Source organism: Mus musculus, chromosome 4, assembly GCF_000001635.26.
Source record: "Mus musculus strain C57BL/6J chromosome 4, GRCm38.p6 C57BL/6J".
In the NCBI taxonomy this organism is placed as follows: Eukaryota; Metazoa; Chordata; class Mammalia; order Rodentia; family Muridae; genus Mus; species Mus musculus.
Genome location: NC_000070.6, coordinates 125,101,456 through 125,129,205, shown reverse-complemented (window position 1 = coordinate 125,129,205; position 27,750 = coordinate 125,101,456). Strand labels below are relative to the sequence as shown.

Sequence of the window (27,750 nt, the reverse complement as noted above, 5' to 3'; positions counted from 1 at the left end):
CTTAGACAGGTGAGATATGACTGAAGTATTGACACACAGTAATTAATTCTTACTTTTGAGTGTTTTGGCTTCCTGAGCCTCAGTTTCCCTATATGCAAGCATGCTGGTGACATAATAGACTTTGTCTTCCTGTGTGCAGGTCCTGGGTTCCCTTTCTCCCTCTCCTGGGCACCTCTCTCTTCTCTAGCACACACACATGCATTCGTGCATGCATGCAGGCACACTGACAGCCAGGCTCCCTTCCCTCTGCCCTGAGTCACTAGTGTCCCCCAGAATGCTCATAGTGGTCCCTGGTGCTACAGAGTGGGAGCTCCTATTTTTTTTTTCCAAGACAGGGTTTCTCTGTGTAGCCCTGGCTGTCCTGGAACTCACTCTGTAGACCAGACTGGCCTTGAACTCAGAAATCCTCCTGCCTCTGCCTCCCAAGTGCTGGGATTAAAGGTGTGCGCCACCACACCCAGCTGGGACCTCCTATCTTGATCTACATGGCTGAGGCCCTTCAGCTTTTTCCTGCATTTCTCAGAGGTAAATGGAGCAAGCATGATAACTCACACCTATAACCTCAGCACACAGGATCCTGATGGATGGGGCCACTGGGCTGTTTGAGGCCGGCATGGGTTACATAGCTTGACCTTGTGTCAGAAAGAACAACAAAAGCCAAAGAAAACAGAAGGTCCCTGAGCACAAGGATCTGTCCAATATCTAAGCCCCAGGATGATAATGTACAGGGCTGTGCTCGACTGAGGGATCTTGACCTCTTGAGGATAAGGGACAAGATGAGTTTTTGCAGTCTGCTTGATAGCATTCTTCACGGACTCTCCCATGGCGATTGGTGTCAATGTCCCTCCTTTTCCTGGCATTTCCTCCACCACTATGCAACTTGTGGTGGTGGAGCCCTCCTGTCTTGGGAAGGTATTTACTTCAAGAAAAGTGTCCCTGGTCCTGAGTGTGACTCTATCGCTGAACAGGCTTCAGTTCACAACCTATGTGACTGAACTGGAGTGGCCGGATCTCTGCCGGCTGTGGCCTCAACTTGTGCAACTAGAAACCTGGACCAAGCCGGTGGACGTGTCAAGTTGTTGAAGTGAACCTGCGAGGCCGTTCTATTCCGGTTTTGCATGGTGCACGGAACCTGCTTCTGCAGAGCCGGCGTTAAGCAGTCGGGTGGTACAAGCCTGGAGCCGCCCAGACTTCGTGTGGCCAGGGGCGTGGCTAGAGATGCTGGGGCGGGACTTGTTCAGAAACGGGGCGGAGCCGGCTCCGACCTACCGTGGGGCGGGGCAGGAGGGAGGCGGAGCAGGAAGGGGCGGCGGCCCTGCCCGGCTTCCGCGTCATTGCCCTTAAAGCACCTGCCCGCCTGTCGCGGCTACGAAGGTGCCGTCAGAGCCCGAGACTCGGCTCCATGGACACCTTACAGACGACGTCCGGCGCTCAGCGGGGTGAGTGCTACCGGGTGGAACGGGTGCTGCGCTGCGTTGGGTCTGACTCCGGGAGGGTCGCGCGCGGGCAGTGTCTCCATCGCTGGGACCCCGCTGAGTTCACCCTGGTGCGTGGAACGGGGTGTCTTGGGGCACCCGGCGTTCTCCGGGCTCTAGCCAGGACCTCCTCGCGTCACCGGGCCCGGTAGCCAACCAGAGTCGCCCAGCAACTTTTCTCTCCGTGGGTCACCCCGGAAACTTGTCCTTCCCAGAATAGAACTCTGTCCCTGAGCCGAAGTATGAGACTCGGAGACGAAGGCGGTGGCCACAATGGGGAAGCCCCTGGGTCCCCTGCGCACTTCCAGCCCCAGTTTCCTTCTGAGAGCCCCGCCCCTGCCTCTTGGGTCCCTTGGGTTGGCATGGAACAGAACGGGGTTTGGGGGTGGAGTCAGACCAAGTTCAAATGTTTGTATCACAAACTTTGAGTTGATGATCTTGAGTAAACGCTTACTGCCTGTGCCTCGGTCTCCCTCTTGTAAAAATAACTAATGCTGAGAGCTCTTTGAGAGCACAGCGTGGGCTGACACGTGAGAATGGCTTTGAATAGCGTCTTCTCAGTTCGTGTTGCCCCATTCTGTGGAAGAGAGTCTGAAAGAGACCTATATTGGGCATTGCTTGCCCTTAACCCTGTGGTCTGGTCAATAGGAGCTGTGATGGACACATTCCAAGAATGTGAAATATGAGTGACCCTTGTGGAACGAAGCCTGTCCAAGAATCCAACCCCACCATGAGTCTGTGGAGTCTTGAGGACAGACACAGCAGCCAGGGTCGACCTCAGCCAGACCAGGATCCTGTGGCTAAAGAGGCCCCTACTTCCGAGCTGCAGATGAAGGTGGACTTTTTCCGTAAACTGGGGTACTCGTCCTCTGAGATCCACAGTGTCCTGCAGAAGCTGGGAGTCCAAGCAGACACCAACACGGTGCTAGGGGAATTGGTGAAGCATGGCTCAGCTACTGAACGAGAATGCCAGGCCCTGACGGCCCCCAGCCCCCAGCCCCCTCTGGTGCCCCGGGGTGGAAGCACCCCCAAGCCTTCCACTCTAGAACCCTCACTCCCAGAGGAGGACAGAGAGGGCAGCGACCTGAGACCTGTGGTCATCGACGGAAGCAATGTGGCCATGAGGTATGTGTGGAGACCTGTGGAATAGTGTCTGTAGCTCTTCCTTTGGGAAGGGGGCTTGGCTTTTCTCTTGGACTGGTGAAGGAACACAAAAGCTGTCTGTGAGATCCCACCATGTGCCAGAAGGAACCCCTTAAGCCTTAAAGACTTCCTCAGGGCTGTTTCTCCAATGCTATAAGAAGGAAAACAGCTCAAATCCTTGCCAAGAGTCACACTTCTTGATAAATGAGAAGCAAAGATTCAAACCCAGCCTTCTTTGCCTGGAGTGTACCTTGTGCCATGGTCTATCCTTGCCTACGGCATGAGGCAGGACAGTATAAGGGATTAACCCGTGGGCCAGTCACTTAGCCAGTTGGGCTTTTTCTTCTCCTGTCAAACTTTCCACTCAGGTGGCCCCTGTGGGGAGAAAATTCATAGAACGTGGAGAGTTACAAGTACTCAGTGGAGCCGGGCGTGGTGGCACACACCTTTAATCCCAGCACTTGGGAGGCAGAACAGGCAGATTTCTGAGTTCAAGGCCAGCCTGGTCTACAGAGTGAGTTCCAGGATAGCCAGGTTCTATACAGAGAAACCCTGTCTCAAAAAAGAAGAAGTACTCAGTGGACAGATGTTATTCCATGACTTGAGTCTTCTGGGATCTCCTTGTCCCCGACTCGAGCTCCCACTGAAGCAAGGCTCATTAGTTATTCAGAGCTTCCTAGCCCTAACCAGCTGTGACCTTTTGGTCAGATCTGGCATCTTCAGATGCGTGTGTACGGGTAGCCTGATGCTCTGGGCTCAGGTGTGCTGTAATGAGAATCTATACTCCCTGAAGCCGCTCAGGCTGGCCTGACCTCTGGGGGTTCCCAGATCTCCTGCCGCCTTTGCATATCTCTCAAGGAATGGGGTGGGGTGGAGGCAGAATGGGAGCCAGGCTGCCTCTGACCTTAAGGAGCCCTGATTTCTCCCTTCTATCCAGGCCGCACCCTCCAGCTCTGCTTTCTCCCAGCTCCCTGCACAGCGGGCTGGTGAGTCAGGACTGGGTGGATAAAGTACAAGGAAAAGATCCTGTTGGCAGGGACCAGGGGAGACCCCAGCAAAAGAACAGGAAGAGGAGAAGTCTCCTTTCTAGATCCCCTGAGGGCTCTCCCAAGAGGACTGCCCAACTTGTTATGATGTCAGCTTCTTCGCCACCTGGCTCCTGGTCCTACCTACTCCCAGCCCAGCTGGGTCAAGTGAGCTGTCCAGCTGGTCCTGGCCCTACTTAGCTGGTTCATGGAGGCAGCCCTTCTCTACCACCTTTGGGTCTGTTGTCACATCTTTAAAATGGGCCGATCCTGGGCTGGAAGGCTGAGAAATGCTGGCTTCTCTGCCAGAGGGCAGAAGGGTCAACTGGTTACCTTCCGAGTCTCGAGTTCTCTCTGAGGTCCTGAATTAGGAGGGGGGTCTGACTTCCCCTGAGAGTCCTAGGCTGGGTGTTAGGAGTCTTGTGGGCAGCCATGTGCTCTGGGTATTTGTTTCTGGGCAGGAGGAGGAGGGGCCTGGGTGGGAGGAGGGGCAGTAGTGGAGGGGTTCAAGAGAGCTGATACCAAAGAGACAGACAGCCACTGTCTGCCCTCTTGCCTGCCTGCCTATCTGCTGGGGGTTTCTGAGCTAGGGTGGCCACGGAAGGGGAATTCCAGCCTCACACTTCCTGTCTCAGCAGCTGCTTGGTTCCTACCCTGCTGCTACACACACACACACACACACACACACACACAGACACACACAAGGGCAGGCCGGCTAACCCCCACCATATGCAAATCGTGGGGAAATTCACCTCTGTTTCCTTCTAAGGGAATTTTCCTCCACAGGAGTTAGGCCCAGCCCAGGTTGTTCTCTCCACCTGGGGAGGCTAGCCCTGCCTTGTCCTTGGGCAGGAATGGGAGCTTTCCAGAGTCACGGCCCTGTCAGGGTGGGGGGCCCTGAACTGTGGACCAGCAGGACTCTGTGGGTGGGAGGAAGTTGGTTTTCCTAGGCCAACCAGGCTTCCTGCATTGCAGTGAGCTGAATGAGCTGTCCAGGCGGTCTGGGCCTCAGGCCTCAAGGGCTCTCCCTGCCAAGAATAGGGCTCTGACTACCTGCTGAGGGAACTGTCCCAGTGCCAGCACTGCTGAGGGCAGACGTGTCCCCAACCTGGGTTTTAAATGCCCACAGGCGGTATACAGCCTAAGCACCCTGGCGTCTTGAGATCCTCCAACTTGTCTTTGCTGGTCCAGGGAGGGCTCGTGAGTCCACATGTGGACACTGCACGCTCAGGACAGCGAGCCATGGGGCAGATGCTTACCTCACACCTGAGCGAGGCAGTGTGATGGGACAGCAGTGGGCATTGTGAAGCCCCAGACTGGGCCCTGCCCTGGCAGGTGCGGAGGTGGGGTGGGGTGGAGTGGGGAGGGGTTCTCGGAGGTTTTGACATATCACTTGGCTTCCAGAAAGAAGAGAAGAATTGGCAGCAAATGGCTCATCATTTCTCTGTCTGTGGGGCGGGGAGGCATCTCCCTCTCCATATGCAGAACACACACCATCATTGATAATTGAGTTCAGAAACTGCTCTTCTCCCACATGAACTTTGGGTCTTCTGTAAGGGACAGCCAGCGCTCCAACCAGTAGCCCCACTCCCTGGTTCAGTTTTCACCACTTGGCAGTAGCCAGGGAACTTGTCCAAGTGACGGAAGTCTTCCTTTCTAGACAGAGTGATGGTCAAGGTGGACTCCGTGCCTTTCCCACCTATCAGGGCTGTTGGTACCTAAGCAACAACAGGGTAGTTCTGATCACTGGCTACTGTGTGACCCTAGTGACTACTAAGTTACCCTCTCTGGACCACAGGAGCGGAGGCAGTGTACTTCTGGTTTTGCTTGCTGATGATTCCGTGTAGAGCGCGGAATGGCCAGGTTTGCAGCTCCCTGTGAATGTTAACCGACTTATGAGCAAGCCGCCTGGGACCAGGAGGGCGCGAGGGCTCCCTTGGGGTGGGCTTTCTTCCTCTCCAACTCAGAGACCTCTAGCTAGACCTTGGAGCCTTGCCCTGAGATAGTGTCCATTCCCACTCTGTTCTCTTGGGGCTCAAGCTATCGCTCCCCCAAAGCCACCCACAGGATGTGGTCTGCCATGGACTTGCCTCTTTTGCGTAACATGTATTCTGTTTTATTTGCCAAATATGAGTCTGAGTCGCTCACTCTCCCCAGAGTAACAAGAGGCAGGGCTTTCTGGGGAGGGAGCCCCAAGCTCCAGTCCTCCTTCAGCACTCCCAGAAAATCCACCTTGCCAGCGCCTCTGGCCTCAAGCCTTAGGGAGCTCTGTGTCCCTGGGGTGAAAGAGCTTGTCTGCAAAAGCTGTCCACCAAGCTTGTGGGCAGAGACACAGACCAGGGCAAGCAGCTAGGCTGCTTCCGAGGAAAGCCGTGTTTAGATAGAACAAGGCCAGGGCCTGATGCCCCAGCCCTCCTGTGAGCAGAGTTCCCCAGTAATTTCCTGCCCATCATCTGCCAGGGGTCACGCCCTCCCTGGGGCGGGGGGTAGGGGAGGGCAGGGAGGGGCAGGGCAGTCTTTGCAGGGAACAGGCCTCTTAAGAGGAAAAGAGGTGGCCTTTCACTTTCACACGGAAAAGCTCCTGGTGCTGTTATTTCCTGACCCCTTGTGGAAGGACGCTCCCCGTGCCCCTGAGACCTCATGCAGACTGAACTTTAATCCTCAACAGTCTGGTTTCTCCTGCTTAACATGGCCGGTGCCTCCCTCCCCCGCCTCCCTTGCTGGTGCCTCCTTGCTGTGTAGTGTTGAGGGAAAGAGGTGACTCAGCCTGCATGTGCACATCCACGTCCCCGTGGTCCCTGCAGCTTGGGTGGGGCAGGATCCCCAAGTCTCCCATCACTTTTCCCCACCCCCAGGTATGTTGCAAATGGCCCGACCCTCCCCCTCTACGTGGGGAGCCAGTGTGGCTAGATTCCTGGGTGGATCCACGCTTTTAGGAGATGGAATCTTAGGGAAAGTCCCTTCCAGGGGCTGGCCATCAGGCACTGTGGGAACCGGCCCAGGGACAAGACCTTAGGCCCTACTGGCAGAGGGCCATGGGCTGAGTCCTACAGTTGCCCAGCAAGGCCAAGCAGGGCTAGATTGTGGCTCCCTTCTTACTTTTGCTCTGACCGGACTGACTACATACAGACTGGCTACTCTGTGAGCTAACCTTTCCCTCCTCTGCCAGCCATGGGAACAAGGAAGTCTTCTCTTGCCGGGGCATTCTGCTGGCTGTGAACTGGTTTCTGGAGCGAGGCCACACAGATATTACCGTGTTTGTGCCATCTTGGAGGAAGGAACAGCCTCGACCAGATGTGCCTATCACAGGTATGTATGCCCTCTGGAAGTAGGATAGCCTCACTCTACTAGGGACCCTGGTGCTTCCCCAAAGGGTCCTTAAATAGGGTCAGCACCTTCTAAACTGTAATGAGGACCAGCCTGTCTTTTTCAATTCTTGTTGCTTTCAGCAGCCCAGTTCAGGCAGGAAATGGCTGGAAGTCACCTTGTGTCGCTTTGGGATGCCTTCCTGATCCTATTGGAGTGGGGTGTCCCTTCTTCAACATCCCCGGTGGCAGAGGGACAGTGTAGCTTCATATTTGAAATTGTGGGTGCTGGGCCAAGAAGACAGGGTAAAGGGCTTGGCCCTAAGTTACTCAGGTAAGGGCTTCAAGTAGACATTAGCTGTGGGCTCTTCCATCTGTGAAATGGGACAGGGTAGAGGTGGCATCCTCCAAACACTGCTGAAGGAGCAGTTGAGAATGGTACAGAAGTGCTTAACTCAGTGCAGTGTGAAAGCTCGGCATAGTGTGAATGCCCAGCTGCGACCATTGCTCTCATGAAAGCCCCCACCTTGAGGAGGAGGGAGTGACAAGAGGCAGCTTTTTAAGAAGTCTGCATAGGCTGGAGAGATGGCTCAGTGGTTAAGAACACTGACTGCCCTTCCAGAGGTCCTGAGTTCAAATCCCAGGAACTACACGGTGGCTGACAACCATCTGTAATGGGATCTGATGCCCTCTTCTGGTGTGTCTGAGCTACAGAGTACTCTAAATAAATTATTAAGAAAAAAAAATAAGGTTGGCTTAGATAAAAACCATAGACTACATTTTAAAAAAAAAATAAAGAAGTCTGCAAATCAGGGCCATGCTAGGGGCTTCTAGGCCTTTTCTGAACAGAGCTGGGAGTGTTGTTTTGAGTGTGTAGAGGACAGGGCCAAGACACTTCTTCCTGGACCCCTGTGGTACAGGCAAGGCACACAGGTCGGAGGGGAAGTAGGAAGAGCCACTCTTGGCTCCGCACTCTTGCTGAATGTGATGGCCCTGCATAGAGATGCACTTGGTTTTCACACAGCTGGTTTCCGTCCTCTTGGAACTGGTGTGAACAGCCTCTCATCCCGGCCACTGTGAGCCATGGGACCCTGTGGGTCCATCTTAGGGTCTCCAATGGGCCCTGACCTGCAGCTCTGCTCATCCCCCAGACCAGCACATCCTTCGGGAACTAGAGAAAAAGAAGATCTTGGTGTTCACGCCATCCAGGCGGGTCGGCGGCAAGCGCGTGGTGTGCTATGATGACCGCTTCATTGTGAAGCTGGCCTTCGAATCCGACGGAGTGGTGGTCTCCAATGACACGTACCGAGACCTCCAAGGCGAGAGGCAGGAGTGGAAACGCTTCATCGAGGAGCGGCTGCTCATGTACTCCTTCGTCAATGACAAGTACGTTACTGCTGGGGACTGGCTCTGCTGGGCCCACAGGCTGGGCTGCAGCTTTCGGGGTGACATGAGTTGCAGGGAGAAGGCTAGGGACAGTGGAACTTTTTGATAGGGAGCCTGGGAGTTGAAGCTGGCCCGAGACAGAACCAATTCGTTCCTAGGTGGCTCTCTCAAGAAGGTCTATGGCCACACACATCCCAAGATACACTTAGCCTTCCTGATAGCCTCATAGTTCCCAGCCTAGGGAGTGCCCCGAAGGCGACCCTGGCCTATACCCTCTGGACTGAGGGATCCCCTCCTCCTCTGGGGTGACCCAACTGCAAACTCAGAAGACTTTAGGGGCATCCTGCAGACAAGCATCTTGGGAGCTGGCTATCTAACCCTTTCCTTGGTTCCTCTTCACGACTTCTGTTTCCTGAGCGTTCTGCTTCACCTACCACAGGTTCATGCCCCCTGACGACCCTTTAGGACGGCATGGGCCTAGCCTGGACAACTTCCTTCGTAAGAAACCACTGCCTTCTGAGCACAGGAAGCAGCCATGCCCCTATGGTGAGACCCAGCTCTGTCCTCAATAGTCTTACTTACCCTACCTTTCCTCTTGCCTGTCCCATCCCACTTAGGCCCGCCCGTGGCTTCCTTGTGGGGACCCCCTGTTCTAGACCACCTGAATCCCAAGTCTGTGCCTCGTCCTCGCTCTGACCCCATTTAGACACCCTCTCTGTTCTTGCAGGGAAGAAATGTACGTATGGAATCAAGTGCCGATTTTTCCACCCTGAGCGGCCAAGCCGTCCCCAGCGCTCTGTGGCCGATGAGCTCCGTGCCAACGCTCTCCTCTCACCTCCCAGGACTCCAGTCAAGGACAAAAGTAGCCAGAGGCCTTCCCCTGCCTCTCAGTCCAGCTCTGTGTCCCTAGAGGCTGAACCAGGCAGCCTGGATGGGAAAAAGCTGGGTGCCAGGTCATCTCCGGGTCCCCACCGAGAAGGCTCACCGCAGACCTGTGCTCCAGCTGGCAGGAGCCTCCCTGTTAGTGGGGGCAGCTTTGGGCCCACAGAGTGGCTTGCACACACCCAGGACTCACTCCCATACACCTCCCAGGAGTGCCTTGATTCAGGCATTGGTTCCCTGGAGAGCCAGATGTCAGAATTATGGGGCGTGCGAGGAGGCAGCCCTGGGGAGTCGGGCCCCACTCGGGGCCCCTATGCAGGTTATCACAGCTATGGATCCAAGGTCCCAGCAGCACCTTCCTTTTCTCCTTTTAGACCAGCCATGGGTGCTGGCCACTTCAGTGTCCCCACCGACTATGTGCCCCCGCCACCCACCTACCCATCCAGAGAGTACTGGTCTGAGCCGTACCCATTACCCCCACCCACTCCTGTCCTTCAGGAGCCCCAGAGACCCAGCCCCGGGGCTGGTGGGGGCCCCTGGGGCAGGGTGGGTGACCTGGCCAAAGAAAGGGCTGGTGTATATACCAAGCTGTGTGGTGTCTTCCCCCCACACCTGGTAGAAGCTGTAATGAGACGCTTCCCACAGCTGCTGGATCCGCAGCAGCTGGCCGCAGAGATCCTGTCTTACAAGTCCCAGCACCTCAGTGAGTAAGCCAGAAGGTGGCGCAAGGGGCTGTCGGGCATCACAGATAGCGGTCCCCAGCCCCTGCCTGGCCTACCCTGGAAGCTGGACAGAAGGACAAGTGAAGCAGGCAAGGGAATCCTCAAACCAAAGATACCATAGGATTGGTTCTGGCCCCGCGGCACCCCAACCCGTCCCGCACAGGTCAGAAGTGATCACCCTGTTGATACACATTGTATCTCTGTCATTTAAGGAGACGCTGCCGGTCAGGCCGTCCATCCGTGGCTGATGCCCAAACCCTCTTTTTTTTTTCTCAGAGGGCCGGGTGGGAGGCATGGGGGAGCAGAGGCCTGAGCTGGACCCCACCTTCCACCCTGTCCCTGGGACGCCGGCACCACCGGCTAGTTAGGCACCATGTGCCTGCTCTCTGAGGCCCCCTCAAGCCAATGCGGCCTCATCCCTGTTCACAGGGCATGAGGCTTCATGTTAGTAAGCAAGATGCTTCTTTAAGCCCCTCCCCTGCCCGCTCTGTCCACCTACACACCCCCCCCCCAACCAGGGCTCCAAGGCCCTCTGTTTCCACACCTCCCATGGGTGGGAGGACACATGTATGCTGTGTACAGAGGCGAGATTTAAATATTTTAAATGAAAAAGGTTGACAAAATAAAGGCTATTGCCAGGCAGGCTGGAGAGATGGCTCAGTGGTTAAGAGCACCGACTGCTCTTCTGAAGGTCCTGAGTTCAAATGTCAGCAACCACATGGTGGCTCACAAACATCTGTGATGAGATCTGGTGCCCTCTTCTGGGGTGTCTGAAGACAGCTACAGTGTACTTACATACAATAATAAATCTTTTAAAAAAGAGAGAAATTTAAAAGAAAAAAAAAGCTATTGCCAGTCGTTTTGAGAGGAAGTTGTCCTTACTGTGCCTGGTGGGTAGAGCTGCTCTGGGGTGACAGGAGGCCAGTAGGGCAGATGTCACTCCCTGTCCTCAGAAAGGAGGGTTCCCAGAAGCAGTTGGTCCCTTGGAGCTGAACCTTAATAGGAGGCAAGGTAGCAGGTGACAGCTGCAGGAAGAAGTGTAACGGCACAGAGCCCTGTGGCTTCAGCTGGGTAGAGGGGTGCCGGGGCGGGCGACAGCAGGGATGAAGCTGTTCCTCTTTTCTCTGATGACAAGAATTGAGGGTAGGAAACAGGGAAACGATTTGATCAGGGCCACAGAGGGCGGTGTGATCCAAGTAGGTGAGGGAGCCCTTGGGTGCTTGCACACAGGCTCCTCCTTCCAGATCTGCTGTGTGTCCAAGGAACCAGGGTTGCAGAGCTGGAGGAAGGGCTGGGGTAGTAGCAGCAGCTTGGAGACGCCCTGCCACTGACTCTACCAGCTGGAGCAAGGGACTATCCTTCCCAGACCTCAGTTTCCTCATCTATGAAATGGGAATCCTAATGGCAGCTACCTTACAGGTTTGTCATGAGGGTTCAGTGAGATAATACATGCTAGGTATGTGACCTGCCTCCTGCCGCACAGGCACTGCTCATTAGAAGGCTTCCATAACTGACTCCTGTGGGCAGGCACACAGACTGACCCCATCCACCACGTCAAACTGCTCATCAGCCCTAGACAAGCCCAGGCAAGATAACACCTTCCTCCCTCCTCCCAGCTCCAACTTCAAAGATGAACATGAATATTTTAAATGAAAGGCTAGGCTATCACACAATTCCTAAGCAAATATTACCAGCCAAGGAAAAGGGTGGGGGGAGGCGGAATTACAGCTTTAATAATCCTACCTTTGAACAATTCCTCTGATATTTGTACTTAGTAGTCGGTGTACCTTAGTGCATATTTCTGTTTTAAAAACTACTTCCGTACAGAACAGCTGTGAAGCTCTGGAAGAAAATGTCACTGTGGGAATCCTCCCCACGAGCTCCGCCCAACTTTTCCCTGACCACCCTTCCAGAAGTGCCTGCTTAGGACAAACATCAGGATCCGTTGGCATGCAGGAGCTGGAAGCTTCCCTCCCACAGGAATTAAAGGTGTCTATGCCATGCGTGTTCCTCCCGGCCTCCTCGGGAGCTGTTAGCAGCATAAGGAGAGACGGCAATGCCTTATTTATTCTTACAAAGGAACTACATTGTCCAGGGCTCTGGGAAGGCAGCCAACCATGCACTGAGTTCAATACTCAGCACCTGGTGTTGGAGCGTACACCTGCCATCCCAGCATCCCGGAAGAAGATGCAGGAGGGCCACAAGTTCAAGGCCGTCTTTGGTTACAAAGCAAGTTCCAGGCCAACTTGGCCTGCATGAGACTCTGGTCTCAAACACACGAAATAAAACACACGGACACACAAGGGCGCCAATGTATTCTCAGGTTAAACGGCCGTCTGTGGGCATCTGTTTGTCTTTATGGGATAGGAAGCTAAAATACCGGACAGTCGGGTTCATTATCAGTTGCTTGGCAATGCTGAATGACTTGCCCAAGGTCCCACGGAGGAAGGCAGGCTGGGGCAGGGCTTTCAGTACCCTTCCTGATCCCAAAACCTGACACCAGACTGTTGTGACTCAAGCCTCTGCAGAAATGGGAAGTGAGCTGCTCCTCCCACTGAAGCAAGTAGAATGCTCGCCCACTCGGCTGCTCAGTACGGCCCTGTCTGTACCATACTGTGGAGCTTTGGGGGCCATGAGATTCAGGGGCCGCTCACAAGGGGAAGTGAGAAGAACTCTTCCACTGTCCTGGCTTTCTTAGCCGGAGTTTGAAGTCATCTGTGACTGTCCTATGGGGGTGAGAAATGGGCTGACTCCACAGGCAGGCAGCAGCATGAGTGCCAGCTGGCTATGGCTAATGTTAGAAGGCAGGGCCTGGCCCTGCTGGTCCACTGAAACCAGTGAGGGCTACAGATTCAAACAATAGGTGCCAGCTAGGACCGGGCTCTGGGCTCAGGCCTTCTGATGCCTGTCTTGGTGCCCATGCTTCCTGACAGCTTGGCTCAGCTGGACTAGCCAACCACGTGGCCATGCCTCCAGGCCTCTTTCTCAATCTTGCTTCCAGGCAGGGCTACCCAAGCAGCCTGGCTCAAAGCCAAGGCTGTTTCTTCTCTGTGACTTGCTTCAGCATTAACTCCAAAGTTCTCACCACCTCTTGTCCCCTGGCCACTGAGGCCACTCAGACAGGTAGCACTGGATCACACGGGACCTTGGCCTTCCACCTGTGAAATGGGCACAAAGACACACCACCTCTCCAGACATTACAAAAGAAGACCTTAACTAGCAGCATCTAGAGGCAGTGAGGCCCCAGTTCACGCCCCACTCACTAGCAGGCAGCCCTGGCTACTCACTGCCCTTCTCTCAGGGCTTCAGCTGCCTGACCCACAGTGATCCACGTGGGAGCTTAACGGGGAGGGCGGCAGGGACAAAATGTAACTCCCAAGACCAAAGCTCGAGCCACCAGGCTTGCTGCAAGGGATCAAATTCCAAGCAGCCGCCCCAGCTGCTCCTTATGCCAGCTCTTCCTGGTTACTTGAGCCAAGCTGGGTGATGGGGAAACTGGTGTGTATGCAAATTCTCTGTTGGGAAATGATCTCTGGGAGCTGAGCTGGGCCTTCCCACCCTCCCCTCCCACTTGTACCAGCAGGTAGTGAACTCTAGGTGCTTCAGCAAGTTCTGCTCCACAAGACTAACACCTTGAGAGGGGGTGGGGGGGAACCCAGCCTGCTCAGAAGTCAAAACGACTGGTCTGCCTTTGCATGTAGCCTGAGACAGGAAAGCTTTGTATGCCCTGCCAGACTGAGCCAGCCCGTAACGGTGTGTGTGTGAAGGACCCCTGCTCTGGGTCACTCTCCACTCTGTCTCTGGGAAGACCTGGCAGTCCCTGAAGATGCTGGTACCACAAAGGACAAAATAGCCACCGTGCAAAGCCCACTTGGAGCTGCTAATGCCCTAAACTGCTGGTGTCTTTCAGTGATTAGAGTAGCCAGCTGCGGGGGCAAGGCCAGTGCCCATTTCTGCAGCTCCATTTCCTACTTCCCTTTTTTCCTACCACCAAGGTCCTCTGCCCACCTTCCCCAGGGACAGTACACACAGGTTAACCCATCTCAAGGAGGAGTGGGGTAAGGTGAGCGGACAGAACTGGGAAGAGGGTCACTGGCTAAGCTCTGCCAGAAGGAAGCCCAAGGACCCCAGAGCCTTTGTCCTAGGCTTCGATCTTCTATCACAGGCCCAAAGCAGACTGGATGGCAAGAACCTGTCCTGTGGACCTCCTAGTTCATGGGAAGGGTGTGGGAGACTTGGCTGAAAGAGGCAGGAAGTGGGGCCCTGTAATTAGGGAAGCCCGTGCCATCCTAGGCCATGGCATGTAAATCCCTCCAGTCAGTTCCTGGAGGGGGAGGAGGCCCAGTCTGTAACCGAGGGTGTGCCTTCTGAAGCTGTTTTCAAGGCAGCAGCAGCTGGTGACCCTAAACTGCTTACCCGTTTAAGGAACAGCATGAAGACTCCGTGGGAGGAATGACTTAGCCATCCCAGGCATGTGGCACCCTGCTGCCGCCTTCTGGCAGCTCCTGATACTACTACTACTGCCTGGAGCCAGTGGCTTGCTAGCTTGGAGTTGCTAATACCCCCCAAACCACTGACATCTTTCAGGGGGCAAGGGTAGGAATGACTCCATGAGGTCTGAAATAACGGGCTGTAGAAGTATAACTCTGTCTGGGACAATATGCAAAGCAGAACCCGAAACAGACGGGGAACTCCTTCTGGCATTTGTTTTGGACAGGGTCTCGCTCAACATGCAGTGCCGGGCTGTCTGCCTACCTCAGTTCCCAAAGTACTTAGCTCACAGGTGTGTTCTTTTTGTCTAAGCAGTGAATTTTCAAAGGCATTCGCAGGAAGTTCTGACTGTCTGGGCAATAAATTACCCAAGAAAAATTATTGGGCAAGAAGTACGGCTGAACGGTGGAACATGTGTTCAACACGTGTCCATCCCCTCAGCAGCACGTGTTGCACACACATGCACTCAAGCATGTACACACACAAACACACACATGACACACATACAGACACACAATACACACATACACACATACAGGCTGGAAGAACAATCAAGGAGAAAAAATAATAATTGCATATACTTAAATAAAATCACCATGAGTGGGCTGGAGAGATGGCTCAGCGGTTAAGAGCACTGACTGCTCTTCCAAAGGTCATGAGTTCAAATCCCAGCAATCACAAGGTGGCTCACAACCATCCATAATGAGATCTGATGCCCTCTTCTGGGGTGTCTGAAGACAGCTACAACGTACTTACATATCATCAATCAATCAATCTTTTTTTAAAATATCACCATGAGCTGCCATTCCAAATGAATCGAGTCCTGTCGATGTGGCAGGCTGTGGGGAAAGAGGTAGTGTCATCAGTAGTGTCCTACAGTCGACCCTGGAGGGGACCTGGTACTTCAGTCACCTAGGAAACAGAGCTCTTGACTCGGCAGGCCTACTAATCTATCCCAAGAAAGCCTTCATCTGCAAGATGACGGAAGGCATTTCCTACGACAGCAACAGTCAGTAAGAGCACAGGCTAAGTAAACTAGCACACTGCAGGGAATATTAGTCAGTAAGGAGGAGGCAGCTATCTCTGGAATTTGGCTTGCTTTTGTTGTTTTGGATAGCTTGAGATAGGAACGTTCCTCCTGCCTCAGCCTCCCACTTGCTGGCTGGGATCACTGGTAGACACGGGTGGTCAGTATCAGGGAGTCGGTTCTCAGCTTTTGAACTGTGGGTTCTAAGGATCAAACTCAACCCGCAGGGCTATCTGGCCAGCCCAAGAACTGGCTTTGAGATATTTCCTAATCTAAGAAGCCACTTCAGAAAGGGAAGGCAGAGCAGCTCCCTATCATTTCTGGAAACGGCGTTTCTGGGGGGGGGGGGGTGGGGGGTGGAGCTGGGAGACCTCTGACCAGGAGCCTGCAGTGTGTTCTTGTATGTGAATCATAATAAAAACCCGGAGTACACATATTTCCAACACATGCTAGCAAACCATGACAGCAGTCACTTTTCATAGAGGAACACAATTTCAGTATCAGCAGTTTCTTGTGGTTCAACCTAATATTTATTTATAAATTATCCACATGTATTAATGAACTAATAGTTATGTGTATTACACAACATATCCAAAGTGAGGAACTACATAGGGTTGAGGCCCAAAGTGGAAACACATCCAAGATCTGCTCTTTTCCTTCCACATCCCCAGCCCTTTCCCTCGGACACCCCCACCATCGCACCCTGCTTCCTTTCAGACCCACAGTACGACTGACTCCATAGAACAGTGCTCAGAATGAACCTGTGCTTCAAATCCTGAAGCTGACCAGGCAGATCCAGACCTGGATCACCCACTTTGAACACTGGGTTAGACCAGCATATCCTGCACTACACTGCTGTACCCTCCCCTCACACTCTTCCATGCAAGGGCGTGTGTGCGTATACACACACCCACACACCCACACAGAGCCTTCCCAGGTACACAAACACACACACACACATGAATGCATAAACACACACAGCCTTCCTAGATACACAAACACACACAGCCTTCCTAGATACACAAACACAAACACACACACACACACACACACACACACACACACACACACACACACACAGAGCCTTCCTAGGTACAGACACATACACACACACAGTTTTCCTAGGCACTATTCAGACTGCCTTCCTTCTACCAGAACATCAGCCTGAATAGATCTGCGAGTGTGCAAATGCCTTAGTGATTTGGAATCAGGCAGAGGTGGCAAAGCCCAAATAGGTGCACAAGCCAAACTGGAGAGCCCTTCAGAGCCACACACCACCGGCTTACAAGTGCAGGCTCCTTAGCGTTTGTTTCCTTTATACTTCCAGGGTGAAGACTAGGACCACCACTCTCTACACTTGCAGAGCCCAGGAACAAAAGCTCACGTTTTCAGGTGAAGACCCCACTGCCTGCTTCCTACTCTCAGAACAAAAGTGTTTCCTGAAAGCAAACATTACAAACTCAAGTGTGGAGAAATGGTTTAACCTGTGCGGCCGTAGAACCCTTTCTCCCGGGGCCCCAAGGCTCCGGAGACCTGGGGCCTCACTGGGTCAGAACAGCAGCTTCGAAAAGTGTAGTTCTTGGCCCCACACTAGCCTTGTCCCAGTGCAGACTCCAACTCTGTGGGCCGGTCCCGCTCCCCACCTCCTCCTGCACCAGCAGTGCTGGGACACTGACTGTAAACAGAGTGACCCCTTCCTCAGTCCTTGGAATAGTACACTTGATAGTCCCATGAAGCGCTGCACTAGAGTGGCCTCCAAGTAGTGGACACAGAAGTTACCACAAAAGGCTGTGTCTTGTCTTACACCTACCAGCGGCCAAGGGCGAGCGCTTCCCTAGTTAGAGAGAGGCACGGAGCAACAAATGGCAGCAGCTAATGTGCTGTCCGTCCCCACCCCCACGTGCCTTTCCTTTGTCCTTCCGAGGGACAGGAGGGTCACTGGAATCAGCTGTTGCTTCTCACCCCGCTCCAACACAGGCCAGGTAATAACAGCCTAGGCTGGCCTCGAACTCCTCTGCTTCCACTTCCCAAGTGCTAAGGTCATTGGCGTGTGCTGCCACTCCTGACTCAGGAGTTGGCTAACTCTCCTTAAACCAGTCCCTCCCACAACACACAGAGCCACAGATGGCACTTCCGTGTAGGGACTGCTGGCTGGCTGCACCGAAAGGCAATCTTGTCCACTAAGAATAAAGTTCCTCTGTGTAAGCAAGCACACTCACTCCTTCCTTCGATGAGTTGTAAGCCAACTTGGTTGATAAAGTCAGTGTCAGCATTTATTGGAGTTGGTATTTTGTTTTTAAAATAAAATTCCTTTGTGGCCCAAACTGACCTCCAACTCCCTGCGTAGCCAGGGATGATCCTTGACTTCGAATCCTTCCTTCCGAGGGCTAGGATTAAAGGCATGCATCCGTCACCACAGCCAGGTTGACATGGCACTGAGGGTCGACCCCCTGCATGCTAGACAATTACTCCGTCACTGAGCTATGCCACTCGTCTTCTTGATGCCCTTATTCGATGCTACCCAGAAATAGGGAAAGCAAGTAATTTATCAAAGCCTGAGTACTGATGTCCAGTTTACGGGAAAACTAGAAGACCCAATCAATGGCCAAACTCTACAGGGTGGGGACTGGGGATGGGGAAGGCATAAAACAAACAGCCCACAAGCCAGTCTTCAACACACACACAGGGTCAGTCACACACACAGACATGCTACTGCATAACACACCTTTAGGGACTGGGAGGGAACTCAGTGGTAGGTCACTTGCCTAGCATGTGGGGCTCTGTATCTAACTCTCTACCCTGCCATAAATAAATAACACACCTTCTACTGAGCAGTTCCACCGGTCCTCCAGGGCACAGCCAACTGTGGAGGTCCAGATGTTTTTGAGTCGCACACTTTCCTCAGCGTTAAGGATGAAGCAATAAAACTAACAGAATGCTTCTGAGATTTTCCTTCTCAAGGAACAATCTACATATTATAAACTACTTCCTTCAGAAGAAAGCCAAAGCCAAAGATCAGGAAACCATCCAAGAAAATGGGAGTCTGTTTAAGAACAAAATGAAAGGCTTTTGCACATCTGACAGGGTGGTTCTGGTGAAGAGGCCAGCCATCTCCGCCAACAGCATGGACCACAACGGCCCAAGTCTCCTACAAAGACCCAGGCGTCAGAGAGGACAGGCAAGGCCCTGAATCTTACCCCTCAGCCTGATCCAGTGCTATATGCTCAGTCTCTTAACACAGTGGCCTCCAGCAGGCTCCCAATCAACAGCCTGGACTCTGTGTTCCAAGCCCAACACCGAGGCATACCCGAGGGTTCCAGGGTTGGGATACTAGCATCCACACTGGGCTGAGCTGCCCAGGTGACTGCAAAGTGGCCATCCACGGCCACTCACTGAGGACAGCCAAGGACACGAGGACGGGCATGGAGTGAGCTCTACAGGGAAGGGGATGTCTGTAGGCAGGCCAGGCTCCTGTGAGGATCTCACTCTACTCGGTGGGAACTGAGGTTCAGTAATTCTAGGCTTTTCCACTGGCTTGGCGATTTTTAGAGCAGTATCTAAGCAGGTGGATGTCAGCAAAACGAGAAAAGATGGAAAAAGAAATTCTCCCACAGGCATGATAGTAGTAAAATGAAGAGGAAAGCGTCTCGGGTTTGGGTTTAGAAGGAGCACATGAGAAGGGCGAGCCAGGGAGATTTTATTCCTACAAAGAGTCTACTCCAATGGGAGGGTTTCAACGTGTGCTGTTTAGCTTCTTGTTCCTCCCACATAAAACTGTTCCTGATAGGCCATCCACCGTGAAAACACTCTCTCCCTTCCCCCTGAAGAAATCAAGAAGCCAAAGAGGCAGCTGCCCATTTCCTTCTAAAAGCCACTTTAGTTTCAGTTATGAATATCGACACCACATGAAACAGACGATCAGATGTGTCATCAGGAAGGTACAGGCATCACAAAATGTCCCAAAAGAAAATCAGATGGTAAAAGCAACAATAAAAAAACAATACAACACAAAACAAAACAAGAGAATGGCAGATATTTACAGCCTCCATCTGCAATGGACCTTGGGTTCTACTTTCAGCTTAACACAGAATCAGAGGTGTGTGCACTTCTCGATGGGGGCGGGGGTGTCACAGATGGAGCTGGTGCCAGCCAGTTTGGGGGGAGACATTCATTCTAAGAAGGGAGAAATGCACAGTTAGCCACCCGCAGGGACTGGGACGGAGGACAGGTCTTCCCGCTGTTCTACTAATGATGACGACAGCAGCGAATGACCCAAAAAGTCTTATAGGGAGGACTTGTCACTACAGTTAGGTCAGACTAGCCAGTCACAGGCACTGGGTCTGGGGGGCAGAGGCAGATGGCCACAGTCAGGCAAGGGACATTTGTGGCTGTGAGGTCAGAGGGGAAGCTTCACAGCCTGGAAGCTTCTGCCAGCAAGTCTTCTAATAGTCCTAAGGAGAGAACACAAAAGCCACGACTTACCACCTCGGTTTGATCAAATGAATGCATGCAGACAGACAGACAGACAGACAGACAGACAGACAGACAGACATGTTTTCTTAATATTAAGCAAGTATTAATACCTTGAATATATGCATATACATATAATATGGATACATATAATAAAATAAACCTTAGGAGGGAATATTCCCAAAGAACATTATACAGTTGGGTGAAAATGATCTTAATGCAAACCTATAAAATAAAATTGTTTTAAAAATATCATAAACAGGGGCTGGAGAGATGCAGTGGTTAAGAGCACTGACTCACAACCATCTGTAAGGGGATCCGATGCCCTCTTCTGGTGTCTCTGAAGACAGCTACAGTGTACTCATATACATTAAATCAACAATTGTTAAAAATTAAGAAAATAATCATAAACAACTGTGCTAGAGAATTTCTGTGTAGCTAAATGTTCTATTTCAGTTATAATATAGTGCATTTTACATGTATAGCGACCCACTTTTGAGGCCACAAAGACCAGCACAAAAGGAGTTACATGAATTAACAGAAGAACCACTTTCTTCAATAAAGATGTGTGACTCGTTTGCTAACTGTTTTTTTGTTTTATACAAGTTCTCATTATGTAGCTCTGGCTGACCTGGCACACCTCATGTAGAGCAGGCTGGCCTCTAACTCCCAGCCATCTCTGCTGACTGAGTGGGTCCCTGTGTCTGTCCTAAAGTATTTTAGTAAAGAATGCGTGGAAGTTGAAGTACCCAGATGGATACTCAGGGTCTAGAACTCGAGTGTGACCCTAGATTAGGATCATCGAGAGACTTGCCAGCGCCATGACGTACATCATCAGCGAGGCCTGTGTCTGAACCCACAAAAACAAAATGTTTTAAAACGAAACACTGCCAGTCTTTCTAAGTTGTCTGGCTGATACTTACAGCTCGGGGCTTTTTGTTTAACTTCAGATCAATCCTGTGGCAAAAAAACAAAACAAAACAGACATTTGCACTTTAGCTTATAGAACCGGGACAACAAGCAGCTACTGCATAGGGCACAGCTATAACACAGGCTACTCAGTTAAGCCCAGATTCTTCATTACACTGCCATCATTTAGCTCTCTCTCGGATAGTAAGCAAGTATTAAAAAAACAGGAGCAGATTTTTTGCCATAAAGTAAACTGAGGTGATTCAAAAAGGAAATATATAGCAGTTACAAAAGCCATAATTTTTAAATAAAAACTATTGCAAAGTTAGAGAAGACGGATCAAGAGGGCATGCTCAGGTCAATGGGTTAGCTCTGTCCCCACGTCACTGGCAGCATCTGAGGCTCGCAGTGACTGGGAGTGGAGAGACTAGGAATTTGTGTTTCTGGATATGAAACACAAAAGAAATTACAAGAATTTCAATTTTTGAATCTTTTCCAAGCAAAACATCAAAATCTTAAGCTACTAATCTCCTTACAAAGCAAAGCCAGAAAATCAATTTAAATATGAATTAAAAGTACAGGTTATCTATTTTAAAAGAAATTAAAATGCATAAAAGTGAAGTTTACTTAATTTTGCTTAAGTTATTAAATAAAATGTTACCTCCATCACGTTTTTCTGTTTTTAAAAAAAACTTCCCAGCCTAACCTAATATACATACCTACAATTAAACAGATAAACTATGGGTTAGAAAGATCTCACAACGGCATACCGGTGTCTATACACTAAACAACACAGCACAGACACTGATTCAAATCAAACTTACTCAAAGTCATAATCAAACATGCCAGACGGGCTGAGGGGCAGCATTGGAGAGGAAGAGAGCAATAGAAATTAATATGCTAATTGAATAAACGAGTCGATTAGCCATCCCAGCAAGATTTGTGAAAACAAAGTCAGCTTTAAGAATCTTAAGTCATTAAGTTGTCAAACATCAAAGCACCAAAGGCCAGTCAGGGGAGTCCCTTCCCTCAGTGTATACCAGAGCAGAGGGTGACTGGGGGTGAGGCGGGGGCGGGGTGGGAGTGGGGGTGGGAGTGGGGGTTGTGACTGCACTCTAGACAGCAGCAGGCCTGGTGTTAACTGCCAGACTTGGGGTTAGAACTGCTGAGATATCTGTACTGAAAACAGAATTAGTGCATTAGAAGGGAGGGAGGGAGGGAGGGAGGGAGGGAGGGAGGGAGGGAGGGAGGGAGGGAGAGAGGGAGAGGAAGGGAAAAGGGGAGAAAGGGAGAGGCTTAGTCATACAGCAGAAGGGGCTAGAAGTCAGCATAGCATATTGTCATTAATACAAAAGGTGACAACACTTTGCACTTTGAAAACAGCGAACATGTAACTTTTTGTTCAAGCTCCTGTCCTGGGACGTGCGGGCAGCTCCTCCCGGAAGCCATGTGCTCACTGCAGGGCATGAGAGAGACAGCCCTGCTCTCTCACACTCTGCGGGTATGTGGCCTGCGCCTGCACTGGCCAGAACAGTTCACTCTTCATTTTCCCCTTCTGTTTTTTTTGGTTTTTGGTTTGTTTTTTTTTAATGGGGGGGGGGGGAGAGTCCTGACAGATAGCCCCCACTGGCCTCAAACTTGTGATCCTCCTGCCTCAGCCTTCGTGCACTGTGACTGCGGGTATGTGACACCTTCCCTAGTATGGCAGCTAACTGTTTATATCAGTGCAGCAACTAAGGAATAGCAGGGTCTGCAGAGCCTCCAGCAAGACAAAGGCCACTTCTGTGCTGTATGAGTGAGCGCACAGCAGAGCAGGCCATTTCTGTGCTCTCATGGCCAACAGGCCGTGCTCTGCACAGATCTCTCAGCATCAGCCTGGACTGTGACTCCAGCGCCTTGATGCCTCTGACACCTTTCACCCTACAGGCGGGCAGGAAGACCATACTCCAGTGGCTGCTCTGCCAGACCACGTCTGTGAGAGCCTCGGGAGCCGAGCTTATGCACTGCTTACACTGTTTCATTTAGGACCTTCCTGGGCGCGCGTGTGCGTGCGCGCGCGCGCACACACACACACACACACACACACACACACACACACACGCACGCACACACACACAGACACACACACCAGTGCACAAGCAGGACTCTCACAACGTGTTCCTTTCAAACTGATTCAACCTTCACAAACTAAAGTAGACAGCATCCGCTGCCGGTGGAGCTCACTGGTAGTTACATGCTGCGTTCAACCTCCAGGGTTGGCAATAGATGCATACGTCAATAAAAGTGTACCTATTTAGCTCAACTGGGGATTGGTGGCAGGCATGGTAATCCCTGACAATCCCAGCATTCAAGGGGCTAAAGCAGAAGAAATTAGTTTGAGGCCAGCCAGGGTTCTGGAATAAAACTCTTAAAAACAGATAAGCAACACCTTACAAAAACAAATCTTGGTGCAAGGTAAAAGTGAAGAGCTCTACAAGCAGTCAGTATTTACTTCCTTCTCTTTAAAGACAGTGGGACTTAACTATTCTTCTCGGGTGGAGGGACTTTAACTATCGTTCAGACATGTAAAATATAAGAATTCAGGAAACCTATCATCTGCATGTGACTAGCATACATGAAGCTGGGTTCCATCTCCAGCCCAGGAAGGGGATCACTTGGTGAGCTTTCATACCCCACAAGAGGGTAAATTCCAGTGCTCCCTTCTGTTTCTCCTCAACAGTGTCAGCCATTTGCTGACGAGCGTCCTGTGAACACGGCCTGGCTACACCAGCCTCATGCTGCAAAGAAAGCATTGCTCTGGGTGCGGCTCGCCAGCGCGTCCAGATAAATGTGCTCCTGCCCTGCCCTTGAGTGTGCAGAGGTCACAGGACTCCAACCACCTGAGCCCACTGAGGTGCCACCCAGGGCAGTCCTGACCCTCGCTTCCTCAGAAAGAGCAATTTGGTGGCACCAGTCTCTTGGGGTGCGGTGGGGTGGGGTGGGGTGCAAGTGAGCACATTAGGCCTGGGAGGAGATCAGAACGGACAGGAATTCTGACTATAATAACCCAGTCCACCTTCTGGGCAGGCCTCGCCTCTTATGAGGGCAGTGCCCAGTGATGGTCTTTCAAATGCTACTGTGTTTCTGGAGGGGCTTCACACCTGGGGGAGAAGGAAGAAGTGTTATGCTCGTAGGAATGTTCTAGAAACCTGCAAGGACAAAGTTAAACTGAACACTTCTCTAGCACCCTCTTGTCAGTCAGCAGCTGGTCACATCACTAGTGCAAATGGTCAGGGGTGTCGCACGTAACCAGCAGGGTCTAAAGAGAACACTGGTCAGGGGTGCAGCGTCCCGAGAGACTTTCAAGAATGTTCTCCCTGCTCTAGACACTCTGAAATAGGAAAAGAATCACCAAAATGAAAACAAAGTAAATGTAATTAAAAAAAAAAATCAACATACAAGAAAACACTTAAGGGGCTGGAGAGATGGCTCAGCGGTTAAGAGCACCGACGGTTCTTCCAAAGGTCCTGAGTTCAAATCCCAGCAACCACATGGTGGCTCACAACCAGCCATAATGACATCTGACGCCCTCTACTGGTGTGTTTAAAGACACCTACAATGTACTTACACATAAATAATAAATAAATCTTAAAAAACACTTAATAATTATCTTCCCTCTGTGTGTGTGTGTGTGAGGTATATATACATGTGTCAGTGTATGTGTGTATGCGTGTGTGTGTGTGTGTGTGTGTGTGTGTGTCTGCACGTGTGTAGGCCAGAGATTGATGCAGGTGTCCCTTCATATAGTTTTTGAGAAAGGGTCCCATCACTTCTTTTAGCCTGGCTAGCTGGCAAGCCCCCAAGATCTCATGGTCCCTAATGCTGGTATTATGTACACATACAACTCACTGAGTGCTCTGATGTGGGTGCTGGGAGTAGAACTCAGGTCTTCATGCCTGCAGGGAAAGCACTTTACAAACTGAACTATCTCCCAACCCATAAAATACTCTTCAAGAGTATGGCTCTCTGGGCTGAGAAGATGGCTCAGCAGTTAAGAGCCCTGGCTGCTTATTCCAGAAGTCCTGAGTTCAGGTCCTAGCAACCACGGCTTACAGCCACCTGTAATGCGATCTGATTCCCTCTTCTGGTGTGCATGAAGATAGAGCAGTCATAAGTAAATAAATAACTCTTTTAAAAAAGAAAGAAAGAGAGTATGGCTCTTTGCTGTCTGCGATAAACTGGCCCTAAGCCTGCCACAGTGCTCCAATCACCTACAGTCTCACCATGGGGGAGGGGACAAGTCTTGTTGCTTCTCACTATAGTTTGAGGTAGCACAGTGGTTTTAGGTTTGCAGAAAAACCATAAAGCAATAATCCTTCATCACTATTTATAGGGAGAAAACACTATTTCTGCAATAAAACAAAAACAAAAACAAAAACAGAAAGCAAAAAAAAAAAAAAAAAAAAACAAGAAAAGTTTAAAAGAATTCAAGAATCTGTTGATGCCAAAGAGGTTCAAACCAGTTAAATTTAATTCTACAATATCCACAGTGCCGGGTCTGTGAAGTTCACAGTGTAACACCTTAGGTGCAGGAGGGGACACCCCACGGGTTTCTAAAGCAACATAGTTCGTTAGCCAACCAGAGGATAGGGAGCCAGCCCCACACAGCCCTGCGCACCCCTCTGACCCCACAGTGTTCAGGCTTCCAACACCAGGATGGGGAGGGCCCTGCTTTAGGTACTTATTCCCCTCTGAGTTAAGGCCCAGCAGTAGCATACAAACCCAGGCAGAGCGGCCACTAAGTCCCCTGAGACACCTGACCTCTCTGTCCACTGGTGTCATTCCCATCTCACTTCCCACTGCAAAAGTAACAGTGCTCAGAAGGTTCCTACGGAGGGAGGGATGCTCGCACTGAGGAGCTTTAAGTGTTTCCCCGTATCTGAAGGCAGCGTACTCAGAGAACTACAAAATAGAAAAGTCATAACAATCAAAACCCGTATTTAAAAAGTCATAAGGGCATGTCACCTCAGCTCCCACGGGAGCAGACAGGACCCTCTATCCCAGGTCACGGTTTCCCAACAACCAGAGTCGTCCTTTCAAGGACTCCTTTCTAATTTCCCTGTTTTCCTCTTAGCAAAGGACAATGGGAGTCACGGTCCATCCTAGTGACTCCCGTGGATCCTTCAGGGCCTCTCTACTGCCACCCTCCACCCCTCAGAGGACACCACCCCACTTTACTTGCACCAGAAGGATGTCTGCCACCCGCAACATGAGGACTCTGTCACTGTCCCAGGCACCTTCATTCCAACCAAGCCCCGCCCAGCATGTGTGAGGACTCTGGGTGGGACCCTGCCACTAACCTGTGCCGGTTTTTATTCTTCCGTTTTTTGTGGCTGCTGTGGTGGCTTCCTGAGGAGGTGGAAGAGGCGGCTTTCTGAGGTTTCACTCCCTGGACGGAGCCGTCTAGGTCCTCGGGGTCCTCCTGCGCAGGCTCGTTTTCCTGATTGTGGAAGTCTGGAGAAGTATCGCTTTCCGTCCCACTTCCTGGTTCCCCTAGAGGAACGAAAACAGGTCCCAAAAGCCAGATCAGGACTCCTCAAGTCCCCACGGGCCATGGAACAAAGAAGACGGGGAACAGGCACTCAAAGTATCAAAGCTAGGAAACCCCTGAAATCCACGTGGTCTGCAGCAGTGCGGGGGACAAGCCTGACCACAACTCAGAGCACTAAGGGCCATTTCAATATGGAGCACACTGAAGAGAGGAAGGGTTACGCCTTGGCAGAACTGACAAACGGTCAGAGAATCCTGCCTTTCAGTGAAGAGTTGGTGGAGGATGAGCTGGAGAAATGACTCTGAGATTAAAAGCAGGCACTGCTCTTACAGAGGACCCGAGCCTAACTCCCAGAACTCATGTCATAAGGCTCACCCACTGGAACTGCAGCGGCAGGAGATCCGACACCTCTGGCCTCCTTGGGTACCTGCACCCACATGCACACGCACACACACACACACATACACACACACACACACCCCACACCCTGCCCTGCCCGACACATACAGACCATTTAAAAAAATAAATTTAAAAAGCAAAAAGAAGGTGGTACCCAGTGGGGAGCAGCGTCCAGTCCATCCGTTGATTACTGCCGTCTTGGATCTTTTTTTTTTTTGGAGGGAAGATAGAGATTGTCTCATGGGAACTTGGGCCGTGAACTTCCTAGGTCTCAGAGGATACCCCAGAACTTTTCCCCCCAACTTTTTAATTTACTTCATTTTGAAACGATGTGTATGTGTGCACGGGTAGGGTTATAAGCAGTGGAGTGCAGGTGCCTGCAGAAGTAAAAAGACATCGGATCTCCTGGAGCTGGTATTACGGCATCAGACACTGGCACTGGGATCTGACCCACGGTCCTCTGAACAAGCACAAGCGTTCTTAACAACTGCATCTCTCCAGCTCCACCCCTTTATCTTTTTAAAATTTCATTTTACTCATTTATGTGTATGTTCGGGGGAGGGAGGGTGCCACAGCAGGGTAGTTTCAATGGGCCTGTCCCCACAGGCTCAGGCCTTTAAACACCTATCCCTAGGCAGTGGAGCTGCTTGGGAGAGTGTACAACCTGCAGGAGAAAGTATGCCACTAAGGGCAGGCTCAGTGGGCAGAGGTTCGCCCCACTTCTTGCTCACTCTCTCTTTCAAGTGTGACAAAATAGAATCAGCCAGCTTCCTACACGGGGAACCCATTCTCGCACCATAAAGGAAGCCAAACTAAACTTCCCCTGGTGACGGTACTACTGACAGCAATGCAAAGTAAATGATATCCACGGCAAGCAAAAGGAGGTCAGGGAACAGCTTGGGAGGCTCGGCTCTCTCCGTCACCTCTCGGATCAGACTCAAGGCATCTGGCTTAGCCATTGTGTTTGCCTACTAAGACATGGACTT

The 27,750-nt window shown here is 51.5% G+C and overlaps 2 protein-coding genes across 10 annotated transcripts in view; one reads left to right on the top strand and one right to left on the bottom strand.

Annotated features, from left to right (window-relative positions):
• The first annotated feature begins 1,324 nt into the window (after positions 1–1,324).
• Zc3h12a (zinc finger CCCH type containing 12A) lies at positions 1,325–10,792 on the top strand. Its single transcript, NM_153159.2, has 6 exons — positions 1,325–1,439; positions 2,124–2,600; positions 6,813–6,952; positions 8,100–8,334; positions 8,774–8,880; positions 9,062–10,792. Exons 2-6 carry the CDS (start codon positions 2,158–2,160, stop codon positions 9,925–9,927), a joined length of 1,791 nt encoding a protein of 596 aa, NP_694799.1. The 5' UTR covers positions 1,325–1,439; positions 2,124–2,157; the 3' UTR covers positions 9,928–10,792.
• Positions 10,793–15,967: 5,175 nt separating this feature from the next.
• Meaf6 (MYST/Esa1-associated factor 6) overlaps positions 15,968–27,750 on the bottom strand; it is a 28,126-nt gene continuing 16,343 nt past the window's right edge. Inside the window, exons 5-9 of one of the 9 annotated variants that reach the window (NR_164336.1) lie at positions 26,175–26,367; positions 21,660–21,689; positions 21,497–21,554; positions 20,850–20,883; positions 15,968–19,907 (exon numbers count right to left, since the gene is read on the bottom strand). Coding sequence is in view for 3 of the 9 variants with exons in the window: in NM_001374123.1 (NP_001361052.1) it covers positions 19,899–19,907; positions 20,850–20,883; positions 21,660–21,689; positions 26,175–26,367 (266 nt within the window). In the remaining 6 variants the exon portion in view is untranslated. Of the gene's footprint in view, positions 19,908–20,849; positions 25,777–26,174; positions 26,368–27,750 lie in introns of all 9 variants that reach the window. The other 8 variants (XR_003955014.1, NR_151472.1, NM_001374123.1 and 5 more) reach the window with 8 other exon arrangements.